Here is a 12,982-nt window from a genome sequence, read left to right as displayed (position 1 = left end):
AGAGTTGCTTGACCTGCTAAAAATAGCAGGTGAATCTTCCCCAACTCACATTGGATAATTCACTTCTAGATATGCTATGCTGGACAATAATAATATAATGTCCTGGACTTCAATGCCTTTGATCTTAGATGATCAATCTGGATTAAACTAAAACAAAATCAACACAGACTACTGTAACAAAACTTTGAAAAATAACAACACCTCTACAGGCCAATAAGGGAGCCACAATGTAGCTGTTCAACTTGCTAAAAATAACTGCCAAATTTCCCTCAAATAATATGCTATCTTAAAAAAGTAATTACACACTGGATAATATAGTCCAGACTGCTATTTTCTTAGTCTTTCACTTGTTTCATTCAGTTGACTGTGGCCATACTGGAGCACAGTTTAAATAAGTTTAGTAAAACAAATTGACTTCAGTATTGATTTTTAAGTCTAGTATATATTCTATCAGTCACTTTGTGCTGGACTGCTAAGTTAAAGGAACATAACCAACACTGTTGTCAATTAGTGGAGGTGGATGGTGGATAAGTACAGATATCTCTCTCTGTCTCTCTCTTTTACACACACGCACATACACACACGTTTTATGGGCTCCCACACAGTTTCCTTCTATGAGATTGAGTCACCAGATATTGGTCAACCCTTGTCCCAGACATCACATAGTGAGACTGAACCTGAAGCTACACGGCAGCTAACTGAACTTCCTATCCACCCTGCCAGCCAAACCTGTACCTACTTCTGTGCCTAAAAGGTGGATGGTCATTACCAAAAGATCCATTTGGTCAGAGCTGCCTTGGGCTAAAAGACAACAGTAATACAAACAATTTCATGTCTAGTAGATACAAACAGCACAACTGCTACATCATACAGGGTTGTTATATTACCTAACTTTATATATATTTTTTCTTTACCTGGTTAAACACTATATCTTCTGATCCATTGTCAGGGGAAAACAATAATAACAATGTTGAATGGTTCTACGTTTGAGTTGAGTGTTAAGTTTCACATCTCTCTATCTTCTCTCTCATCCTCTCTCTTCAGTTTTCGTTTTGTATTTTCTGTTTGTATCTCGCTCTTTTTTTCCTTCTCTCTTGTTTCCTCTTCTTTTCCTCCCTTTATTTTCACTCTTGTTTCCTTCTCTCTTTCCTCTTTTCCTCCCTTTATTTTCACTCTTTTTTCCTTCTCTCTTTCCTCTTTTCCTCCCTTTATTTTCACTCTGTTCTTCTCAGTCTCATTTTGACTCCTGCTATCTCTCTTTCCTTCCCTTCCCACCTCTCTCTCTCTCTCCCATAGTTGTTGTTAGTTTAAATATATAATAAGAATGAAGCATGATGGGTGATAAAATGCTACAAACTAGTGAATGATTAATTGGAGCAGAGAATCTCATAGAATGAGATAATTAGACATAGCCTGAGATAACAAGGACTTGCAGAAAAATCAATGAATTACACATCCGACTGCAGATCTAACTGATGCCATATATTATTGTCATGGAATGTGTTGGCTGATTTCTTCTTTAACCATTTCCAGACTAAAGAACACCTAATTAGATGGATTCTTCTTGGAAGATCTTTTGCAGTTTCAGAACTTGCCCTCTGTTGTTTTGTTGTTTATAGAACTTGATTGTTACTAATCTATATTTACTCAAATAGTAATACATTTTCACAGAAATAACTGTTGTTTATCATCATTATTGTTTTTAATGTCCACTTTTCCATGTTTGCATGGGTTCGGCAAAATTTGTTGATGTTGGATGCTCTTCCTGTTGCTAAACTTACTTGTTTCAAAGCAAGGTAATATTTCTCTGTGGCTGAACATGTTTTCACAGAAGATTGGAAATGAAAGGCTGCTTGTATGATGGTGATATGTGTTTACTACTATTTTCATGATGTCAAGTCAAGGAGACAGAAACACGTATACATGCACACTTGAACTTCCACACACTCACACCCATGCATGCAAGCATACACACACACGTGTGTGTGTGTGCAACAAATCCTCACTATCTTAACTAAAAACTCTGAAGCAAATGTGGCCCTTACCAGAATTAGAATCTTGATGAGAGACAATCATGCAATATTTATGTATGGTATGATATAAACAACAAAGCACCATAAACCAATAAATCAATAACTCTTTAACAAGTTCAGCTCTGCTAGAATAAAAGACACCTTAGAACAATGAGACCACAAGATACAAAAGATTTACAAGCAACAAGTACATCAACAAGTACAACAATGAAACCACAAGATACAAAAGATTTACAGGCAACAAGTACATCAACAAGTACAACAATGAGACCACAAGATACAAAAGATTTACAGGCAACAAGTACATCAACAAGTACAACAATGAGACCACAAGATACAAAAGATTTACAGGCAACAAGTACATCAAATGTTTTCCCATCATCAGTTGCCTAACAGACATCATTATGGTTTCAGCACTGGCAATGTCAAGAGCGTTAAAAACATAAAAGCTGCCTGGGAATTAATAGACAAGAAGCAGAAGCAAATGTTTGCATAATATGTCCATTAGCTCTACACCTGCTTATTACAAATGCAAGCACCAAATCTCTAAAATATACCAAAGTTACAGCTATAAAACACAGAAAATAGAATTACTGCATATAAAATATCATTAAAAATACTTTCATAAAGACATTGCTAACACACTAGTGAACTAAACATATTGAGCAAATTTATTAAACCTAATTGAAAGCTCAGATTACTAATACATGAAACAGAAAACAATAACCTAAGGGATAACCAACATAGAGAAATTAAAGAACATAGACCAATTGACATTGCTGCTCCACACTCTATAACATATATTTCAGACACAAAAACATAAGTAAAACAAACACATATAAACTAGCAGAATAACATATCAGTTTATCTATTCGGGCCCCAACCATCTTAAAAAAGCATGATATGGGTATAACCTTTTATTTCTCAACATTTATAAACCTTAATTACAGAAAATAAATTTAAATAAATATTTCATCTAAAAACATATACATAGTATAATATAATATAAAAATGATTAAAACATCCAAGTCATAATGAAAATAACTCACTAAAATACTTAAACATGATAACACATTTAAAACAATATAATTGTAAACAAATTGAATAACATGTCATTTAAATTTCAGATGTTAAAATGCCCACGACATTGTAGAACTATAGCTATTAAATAAACTTGAATTATAGAAAGCATTTAAACAATATTTTCACCTATAAACTTATATATAATCTAAAATTGACTAAAACAAGCAAAATGCAATAAGATATCTCTTATTTAAAATAACATAGAATGATATTGGTGCCAACCAAATCTACTCACAATGCTTTGTTTGGCTTGGAGTGATAGTAACTTGCTTCAAAGTGTCATGCAGCAGGACTGAACCTGAAACCATGTTTTTTGGAATGTTTGCTTGATTAAAGACCGAACTAGCCTGATAAACAACAACATACTTACACACACACACCTATGCATAAACTCTTTCATGTACATATACACAAAGTAATAACTGTGTATGTAGCAAAATGTATTCTTATTCCAAATGAAGCTTAAGTAATTCAAGTAGTAGAATTAATCTCTCACTGAGTTTAATACCAGTCCCTGGCCCTTGTGCATATTTAACAAGAAACCTTCTTTTGCAAGCTCTCAGATCAGATTTGAGGTTCCTTCCTCATTTTCTCCAACAAGTTTTAGAGGGCCTGTAAAAGTCATCAGTATTTTGCCTCCTCTTAATAAACTATAAAAAAAAATTTATATTGTTGAGTCTAAGACAATTAGTATTTATGACAGCTGGTATTTAAGAGGCAATGAGAATTTAAGACAACTAACACTTAAGATACTAATGTCTAAGAAATGACATTTAGAAAATATAGTTTAGTAAAATTGTTTTATGAAAAATAAATAATATGAATAGCTTCTCTTGTATGTTTTATTAGCACAAGGTCAAAAAGTATATTTATGGGTACTTTCCACTCTTCTTTGGTATTGTCGTTCAGTGCAAGGCAGGGTTTACTAACCACTGCTATCATGCTGGAAAACCAGGTCATACCAGATGTTATATTTCAGAAACTTCTATACCCTTGCAGAAGACAAAAAAACCCCTCAACTATTAATTATTAGGAGAAGCACACAACATGAAATTGAGTACTTTAAAAAGCTAATAGGGGGCAGAGATTTTTGGCATATCATGGTGCAACACATCTTGGTTGCAGTGCCTTGAAAGTATTTTATCCTCTCAGTGTTTTCTGCTCTGTAAAGTGGTTGGCATTAGGAAGGGCATCCAACTGTAGAAACCATGCTAAATCATACTGGAGTCAGGTGCAGCACCACTCCCTCTGCTTACTAGCTCTGGTCACACCATCCAACCCATGCCAGCATGGACAATGGATGTTAAATGATGATGATAATGTTCTTATTTTTCCATACTGGCCAGTGTTAAATATTGTGTTTTCATGAGTGAGTGTTCTAATATTATTTTGGCTGATGAGGTCATTAATGAGATTTAACCATATCTTGAGTTATTCCCCATACTTGTACTCACTGAAATGACATCAGTTATTGACTAGTATTGTGTTTTCCCTCACCACACAATCATTTCTTCTTAACTTTCTAATAAATACTTCCTGCATGAAATATGTTAATGCTAACTTAACTTTTACAAATCAGAGTTGACTAGATTCAGAAGGCAGTAGGTTATTTTAACAAATGAAATGAAATTAAAGAGCATTTTGAAAGTAAGAAGGTTGTGAAATTTAGGAAATTTTCTTCTTTTGTACTTGATTCATTTTCCATGCCTTTAGGGATTGGCTGAGATAGAATAATTGTAAAGTTGCAATCCCTGAGCTAGAGACTGAGGAGGCTTTATTGGCAAAAAACAGCTGACAAAATTCATGGCAAGGTTTTTCTCCTAAAGGAAAAATGGTTTCTTTTATTCCTCTGACCTGTCAGATCCTGTCAAACCATCCATGGATTACAGATGCTAAATCATGATTATGATGATTATATATCAGTGATATCAGATGTTGTGATATACCACTGGTCACAAGATGCTATTTCATATTGTTGTAATTTTTGAATGATGCCACCTCATTGGCTAGGCAGACAGGCAGGCCAACATTCCCTCTTAACAGGATAGCATTTTATAGTTGAGTGAACTGAGTGACTGAAGTAACATGAAATGAAGTGTTCTGCTCAAGAACGCAATGTATCACCGGTCTGGGTTAGTGAGTGCAATGCTCTAACCAATAAACCACATGCCTTCACCCCCACTCCCCCTGCACACACACACACACACACACACACACACTATATATATATATAAAACTGGTACTCTGTCAGTTACGATGATGTGGGTTCTAGCTGATCTGGTCAACACAACAGCCTGCTTGTGAAATTAACGAGCAAGTGGCTGAGCACTCCACAAACATGTGTATCCCTAACATAGTTCTCGAGGAGATTCAGCATGACTCAGAGTGTGACAAGGCTGGCCCTTTGAAATACAGGTACGACTCATTTTCGCTAGTTGAGTGGGCTGGAGCAACGTGAAATGAAGTGTCTTGCTCAAGGACACAATGCATCACCGAGAATTGAACTCATGACCTTATGACTGGTACCACAAGGATACAAATTCCATTGATGTTCATCTATTTTGATTTGGTTCGATTTGATTTGATTTGATTCGATTCGATTTGTACATAATAATAAGTGACACCTAGCAGTTGACCTGGCATTCCATCTTTCATTGATTTGTTCTAAAAGAACGCAATAGTACAATGGATCTAACTGATTTTAATGATTATAATGATGATGATGATGATGATGATGTAATTTAAACCCAAGTCAGCTCCTTAACCACTACTAAGCCACACACACACACACACTCAGAGTTATGGTAAGTAATACAGCCTTTCTGTTGTGTTTCAGAGTGCAAAGATTTTGAGACAAATAAATTGAATGCAATCTCATTACTTCTGATGCCATGAATAAAGCATTCAGTACACATTGTAAAGTGGATGGCATTAGGAAGGGAAGCCATCCATAGAACCCATATCAAAATGGATGTTAGAGTGCAACACAGTTCTCTGACTCATTGAATCCTAGCAAATATCCAACCCATGATGATAAATAAATTATATAGACCTAATTTTGTTTACATTGTGCAGATGGAATAAATGTTAAAAGAATCTTGACCAATGTGTGCTATATTTTTCAGTTGACGACCTCCTCTGACAGTGAAAGTGAAGAAAATTCTGCAAGCCAAAATGATAAAGTATTAACAGATGATAGCCAATCTGACAAAAACTCTGCTTCTAGGATTTCTATACCTATAACATATGCTGAACCTTTTACAGACACATTAACTGATGGAGGTAAGTACTATTTTACTTATGTTGTAGGTGTCTTTGCACTGATACTCTGACCTTTTCTTCTTTTATTTACTCTTTCATTTGTTCTTATGTATCATGATGTCTGTTTCTGTGCCCATGACTCTTCTCTCTCACACACATTCTCTCATTACATATATTTACAAAGCACTGCAAAGCACTTACACAAACACTTCCTTCCATCAGGTTCATGTTACTCTACACTTTCTAAAGATTTTTTGATATGATTAATGATTTGTAGTTTAAAAAAAAAAATCTTTTTCAAATATATATGCATGTGTGTATGTGTAGAAATTTAAAGTAAACTGACAAGTATGTGGTTTTAGCAAACAGTCTTGTTGTGCAAAGGCAGATATAATAAAAGCACAAGAATTTTTTCTCTGGGATTAGAAAAGTGGTTGATCTAACTAGCTTCAGCATTTATTGATACCATATCAGAGATCACATACTTCTTCTTGTCCACAGAGAGAATAGTACTTTATAGCTGTCTATGGTGTATGTAAATTTGAACAGAGCTCATTTGCACAACAGTGCAAGTCTTGTCAGTGTTATTTACTTTCACATTTTTCTATGCAAGTATAGATTGAGTGGAGACTTTTTTTAAGGCAAATTTTACAGCTGGATGCTCTTCCTGTCCTCAACCCATACTGCTTTTTCAAGTGAGAGATTTTTTTTATTCCACAAGCCTTAGAAAGCAAAAAGCAAGCAGCCATAATTTCAACAAGGAATGTAAACAGCCTTTGGTTGTAAACATTCATGCATGCACATGTACATGCATGCATCCACACACAGATGCACACACACACACACACCACACACACACACACACACACACACACACACACAAAAGCTTCCTACAGTTTCTGCCTGCCAAATTCATTTACAAAGCCTTTGTTGTCCCAAAACTATGCTAGGTGACACTTACCTTGGGTACCATACAGTGAAATCGAATCTGAAGTCATGTAGTTGCAAAGCAACCTCCTTACGTAGCCATTCATTTGCTTTGCTTAGACGGAGCTGACTTGGGTTTAAATTACATCATCATCATCATCATCATCATTATAATCATTAAAATCAGTTAGATCCATTGTACTATTGCGTTCTTTTAGAACAAATCAATGAAAGATGGAATGCCAGGTCAACTGCTAGGTGTCACTTATTATTATGTACAAATCGAATCGAATCAAATCAAATCAAATCGAACCAAATCAAAATAGATGAACATCAATGGAATTTGTATCCTTGTGGTACCAGTGCCGGTGGCACATAAGAAAACCATCCGAACGTGATCGTAGCCAGTACCGCAACGACTGGCCTCCGTGCTGAGGGCACGTAACAAACACCATCCGAGCGTGGCCGTCCGCCAGCCCCGTCTGGCACCTGTGTCGGTGACACATAAGAAAACACCATCCGAGCGTGGCCGTCAGCCAGCCTCGTCTGGCACCTGTGTCGGTGGCACATAAAATCACCCACTACACTCTCGGAGTGGTTGGCGTTAGGAAGGGCATCCAGCTGTAGAAACACTGCCAGATCTGACTGGCCTGGTGCAGCCTTCGGGCTTGCCAGACCCCAGTTGAACCGTCCAACCCATGCTAGCATGGAAAGCGGACGTTAAACGATGATGATGATGATGATGAATTAATAGTTGTTTGATTGCGTACATTTTCTGAATTTATAACTCTGTCAAAATCAACTTAACCTTTCGTATCTTAAAATAAGTATTTGAGATACATTCTAAATTTATTTTATAAGTCCTTGTCAAATGTTCAGTTATCTATCTCTGTACAATTGAGTTGCCTAACCCTTCTGTAACCCATACCCCTCATGAAATTACGCTCCATCATAATCATCATCATTTTCAGTGTTTTAAAGTTTATGTTTCCAGATGAGATTAGACTTATTGAAATAATTTTCCTATGGCTGTATGACCTTTTTGTTGCTAACACCCACTAGTTTCCAATTTAGACACTATTTCCTCCTGTTCTTTTGAATGACAAACAAGTCAATGGCAGATATGTTTCCACAACAGATGTAAACAATCACACCATGTATATGATGACATTAATTACACAGTGGACAGCCAATGTCAAGACTATGGACACAAACCAGCCTATACATATACTAATACACGTGACTATCTATTTATCCATCCATCCATCTGTCTGTCAACTAAATCTTTCAAGCTGTTACTCAGGCATGGCTGCAGTCTGACGGTTGTAAAAGAGTGTTCTGGTATGTCATAAGAGCAACAAATCATCTCTTTTAGTTTGAACATTTCTCTAATTAAGTAATTCTTCTTCATTTATGTTTTCTCAGCATACTTGATTCCATTCTTAAATTTCCTTCTGATATTCTGCTTACTGTTCATTCTTCTTCTCTCTTCATATCTAGTCACCTTCTCTTTAATACCATATGTACTCTGTGCACTTGTGTTAATAATGTTGGCTCTTACAATAGTAATAATAATAATAATAATAAATTCTTTTATTAGCCACAAGAGCTCACATACAATAACATTAAAGGAGGTGCAACAGCATTAAATAATGATAATAATAATAATTGACAGAAAATAAGCTTTCCTTGAACAGAGATCTATCCTTCCACAAGCTCAAAAAGGCTGTAAAAGGAATTCTTATTGGTGCAATGATCAATTATTCATAAGTAAAATGAGTGTAGAGATTTGCTGGAGTAAAAAAAAAAGCACCTGAGTATGGCAGAGATAGATTACAGGAAAGCATTTGATAGTGTCCCACATAATTAGCTACTCAAGGCCCTTGAGATAGATAAGATCTCTCCTGCCATCTCCAAATACTTACAAGGTAGCATGGCCAAGTGGAACGCATACCTCCTGAACCATAGTAATGGGATGAGCCAAACTAACAACATCAACAGAGACATCTTTCAAGGTGACTCTCTCTCCCCCCTTACTCTTTTGCATGGCACTGATCTCTCTCTCAAATGAACTAAATAGTACCAGGTATGGGTTCAAAGCTTATAATACAATAATAAACCATCTGTTTTATATGGACGATTTGAAGCTGTTTGCTAGAAATGACAAAGAGCTAGCAGGGCTGCTAACAACTGTTGAAGAATTCAGTAATGACATCAGAATGGACTTTGGCCTTGATAAGTGTACTAAAGCAACTTTTGTAAGATGCAAGCTCAGACAAACAGCTCCCATTAGATTAGATACTGACACTACCACCAAGGAGCTTGACCCACAAGAAAATTACAAATACCTGGATATAAACAAAGGAGATGGTATACAACATGCTACTATGAAGGAAAAAATAAGAAAGGAATATTGCAGGAGAATAAGACTCATATTAAAAACTGAACTCAACTCTAAAAATCGCATCGAAGCCATTAACACACTGGTACTTCCAGTAATCCAATATAATTTTTACATCATTAACTGAAATCTTACAGAGCTCAATTGCCTGGACAGGAAGACAAGAAAATTACTCACTTCTAAGGACATTCACCACCCAAAAGCAGATGTTAATCATCTGTAATGATCTAGAAGTAAAGGGGGAAGAGGAATGATGCAGGTAGAACTGTGCTATAAGACCTCCACAATAGTAATGAACAGGTACTTATCCAATATAGAGGACTGGATGTTGTGACTTGCGTGCAAACATGAAAGCAGCAAAAAATCATATTCCATTGTCAAGGAAGCTTGTAAATTTGCAAGGAAACTTGGCATTAATCCTGAAATATTTGAAGAACCTGAAACCACTGCCACAAAACAAACAAAATGGATCAAGCAGACTGCAAAAAAAGAATTGGCAGAAACAAATTGAGGAGTGGAGGAGCCAGAAGCCTCTGCATGGACAGTATATACTCCAAAGTCGAAATGCTGATGTAGATCAACCAACAACCCATCAGTGGCTGAGAAGTTCAGGATTGAAAGCAGAGACTGAAGGTTTCATATTGGTGGCACAAGATCAAAGCTTGCTCATGAAAAACTACCAGGCTAATGTTCTTCAAAATGGTTCTGACCCTAAAGGCAGATTCTGTGACACGTTTGCTGAAGCAATAGACCATCTCATCTCGGGATGTCCTGTGCTGACACCAAGCAAATACAAAACTAGCTACAATAGGGTAGGATAGTATTTATAGCAGAAAATATTTAAACACTACAAAATCAGCAGTCTTGCTTACTTGTTTGAACATCATCCTGAGCCAGTTGTTGAAAGTAAAAGTGTTACTATCCTCTGGGATTTTCCAGTCAACACTGACAGAACAATCCAGGCTAATTGACCAGACATAATTATTAAAGACTGAGAAAAAAATATTTGTAGACTAATAGATGTAAGTGTTCCCATTGATAAAAATATATCTGTCAAGGAATTTGACAAACTAAGTAAATGTAAGGACCTGGAAATTGAAATACAAAAGATGTGGCATCTTAAAATAAGAACTGTACCTGTTATTGTAGGTGCTCTAGGTATGATAAAAAAGGGATATCAGAAACATCTGAATAGCACTGTTCTTAGTTGGATGTATAACTAAAATAAAAGGAAAAAAAAACAACACAACATCCATGACTTTCAGAAGTATTGTTTCACTTTGAGAACTGTTGAAATATAGAATAAATTATCTGTGACACTCTCTCTACTTTTATTCACGTTCCTGTCATTTTTATGTTTTATCCTGAGTACCTTACATGTACTTATCGCTTTCATCAGTGTCTTTTTTTATTTAACTTGTTGCTGCTTTCTCTCCCTTCTACACTTTCCTGATAAGCTGTAGTGCACCTGAGCACTGGCCAGCCTTTACAAACCTGGAAAAGTGGACATTAAGATGATGATGATGAGGATGATGATATCATAGGCACAGTTGTGGCTATGTGGTAAGAAATTTGCTTCCCAACCACACAGTTTTGGGTTCAGTCTCACTGTATGACACCTTGGGCAAGCATCTTCTACTATAGCCTCAGGCTGACCAAAACCTTGTAAGTGGATTTGGTAGACAGAAATTTAAAAAGCCTGTCTTATGTATGTGTGTGTGTGTTCATGTATGTCCCCCATCACCACTTCACAACCAGTGTTGGTGTGTTTATGTCCCTGTAACTTTGCCTTTTGGCAAAAAGGGGGTAAAATAAGTACTGGGCTTCACAAAAAAATAGGGCTGGGGGGTCAATTAATTCAGCTAAGAATTCTTCAAGGTGGTGCCCCAGCATGGCCACAGCCTAATGACTGGAACGAGAAAAGGATAAGAGATAAATATGTACATGAACTGCTAGAAGTAGCAATCAAATTCTCTTATGTCATACCCTACCATGACAAAACATAGAATATGTTGGACAGATTAACCTGGGCTAAATAACAACAACAACAACAAAAGCTGCAGTATATAGCTCCATCAGTAACTTTATATCTCTATAAACACTAGTGTCTTTACATAGAAGATCTCAACAGCTCTATTTTCTCATCTATTGCTGCAAATATTTATGTTTACATATAAAGTAGATGTTATATATGTAATAATACACTTGGCATGCCAAAACTAAGTGGAGTAACTTGACAGCCTGAAATGTCATCACACTTCTTGTACACTAACTATGTTGTTTACACCAGATTCAGTTTCTATATACTCTTACAGTTTGTCTGAACGAGTTTAATATAAGGGTGGGATAATTATCAGCTCACATATAAAAGTATCCATTGCAACTGGTGGTGGTCTCCTTTGGTGAAAAGATATTTAAAAATATTTAGCAATTATTTAAACAAATCTTTTATTGGTTACAGTCACTGGGATGTGGCCATACTAGAGCACTACCTTTAAGGGTTTTTGGTCAGTTATATACTCAAATACTTATACATATATACATCAGCAGCAGCAGCAGCAGCATTGTCTATCTGAGAATCTAGTTTCTTCTTTGCTGAACGCTTCCTTTATGGTGATGGTATTGATGACTCTAGACCAATCCTTGCATAGAAGAGTCAATGGCATTGACTGCATGGTAATGTAGGTGGAGAATGAGGTTGATTTTGTCAAGCCTTTCTCCTCTGTCATTTCATTTCTTTCTTTTCTTTTCTGGTATCTTCAAAGTTTTTGGCTCTGATGGTGATGCCAGTCCAGCACAGGATCACCAATTTACAGCTGAGTGGACTGAAGCTACATGCTATGAAGTGTTTTGCTTAAAAACGTAATGCACTACCAATTTGTGAATTGAAACCATGATCTTCTGTTTGTGAGTGCAACATTTCAACCACTCTGCCACATGCTCTCACACATACACACATACATATATATGCACTCATGCAATGGATTTCTTTTTAAGTTTCCCTTAACCAAATTCATTCTCAAGGCTTTGGTCAGTCCAGAGCTTTAGTAGAAGACATTTGCCCAAGTTGCCATGCAGTAGGATTGAACCTAAATCCATGTGATTGCAAAATGAATTTGTTAACCACATAGTCATGCTTACTTATTTATGAATTAATTAGCTGCTGAAATATCAAATTTTGACATTAATTATTATATTTCTTTTGAAAATATATGCATTATTCATGTGACCTTGTAATTGTTTATATAATTCTAGAACAATCCAGAGAGAATTATAT

The 12,982-nt window shown here is 36.0% G+C and overlaps 1 protein-coding gene across 5 annotated transcripts in view; it reads left to right on the top strand.

The window, feature by feature from the left end:
- LOC115230820 overlaps positions 1-12,982 on the top strand; it is a 329,692-nt gene that overhangs the window by 128,199 nt on the left and 188,511 nt on the right. For all 5 annotated transcript variants that reach the window (XM_036499562.1, XM_029800948.2, XM_029800954.2 and 2 more), the window contains exon 2: positions 6,242-6,398. In XM_036499562.1, coding sequence (XP_036355455.1) covers positions 6,393-6,398 — 6 coding nt within the window. In that variant the 5' untranslated portion in view covers positions 6,242-6,392. The remainder of the gene's footprint in view (positions 1-6,241; positions 6,399-12,982) is intronic.

Source organism: Octopus sinensis, linkage group LG2, assembly GCF_006345805.1.
Source record: "Octopus sinensis linkage group LG2, ASM634580v1, whole genome shotgun sequence".
NCBI lineage: Eukaryota > Metazoa > Mollusca > Cephalopoda > Octopoda > Octopodidae > Octopus > Octopus sinensis.
This window is presented reverse-complemented; position numbering and strand designations above follow the sequence as displayed.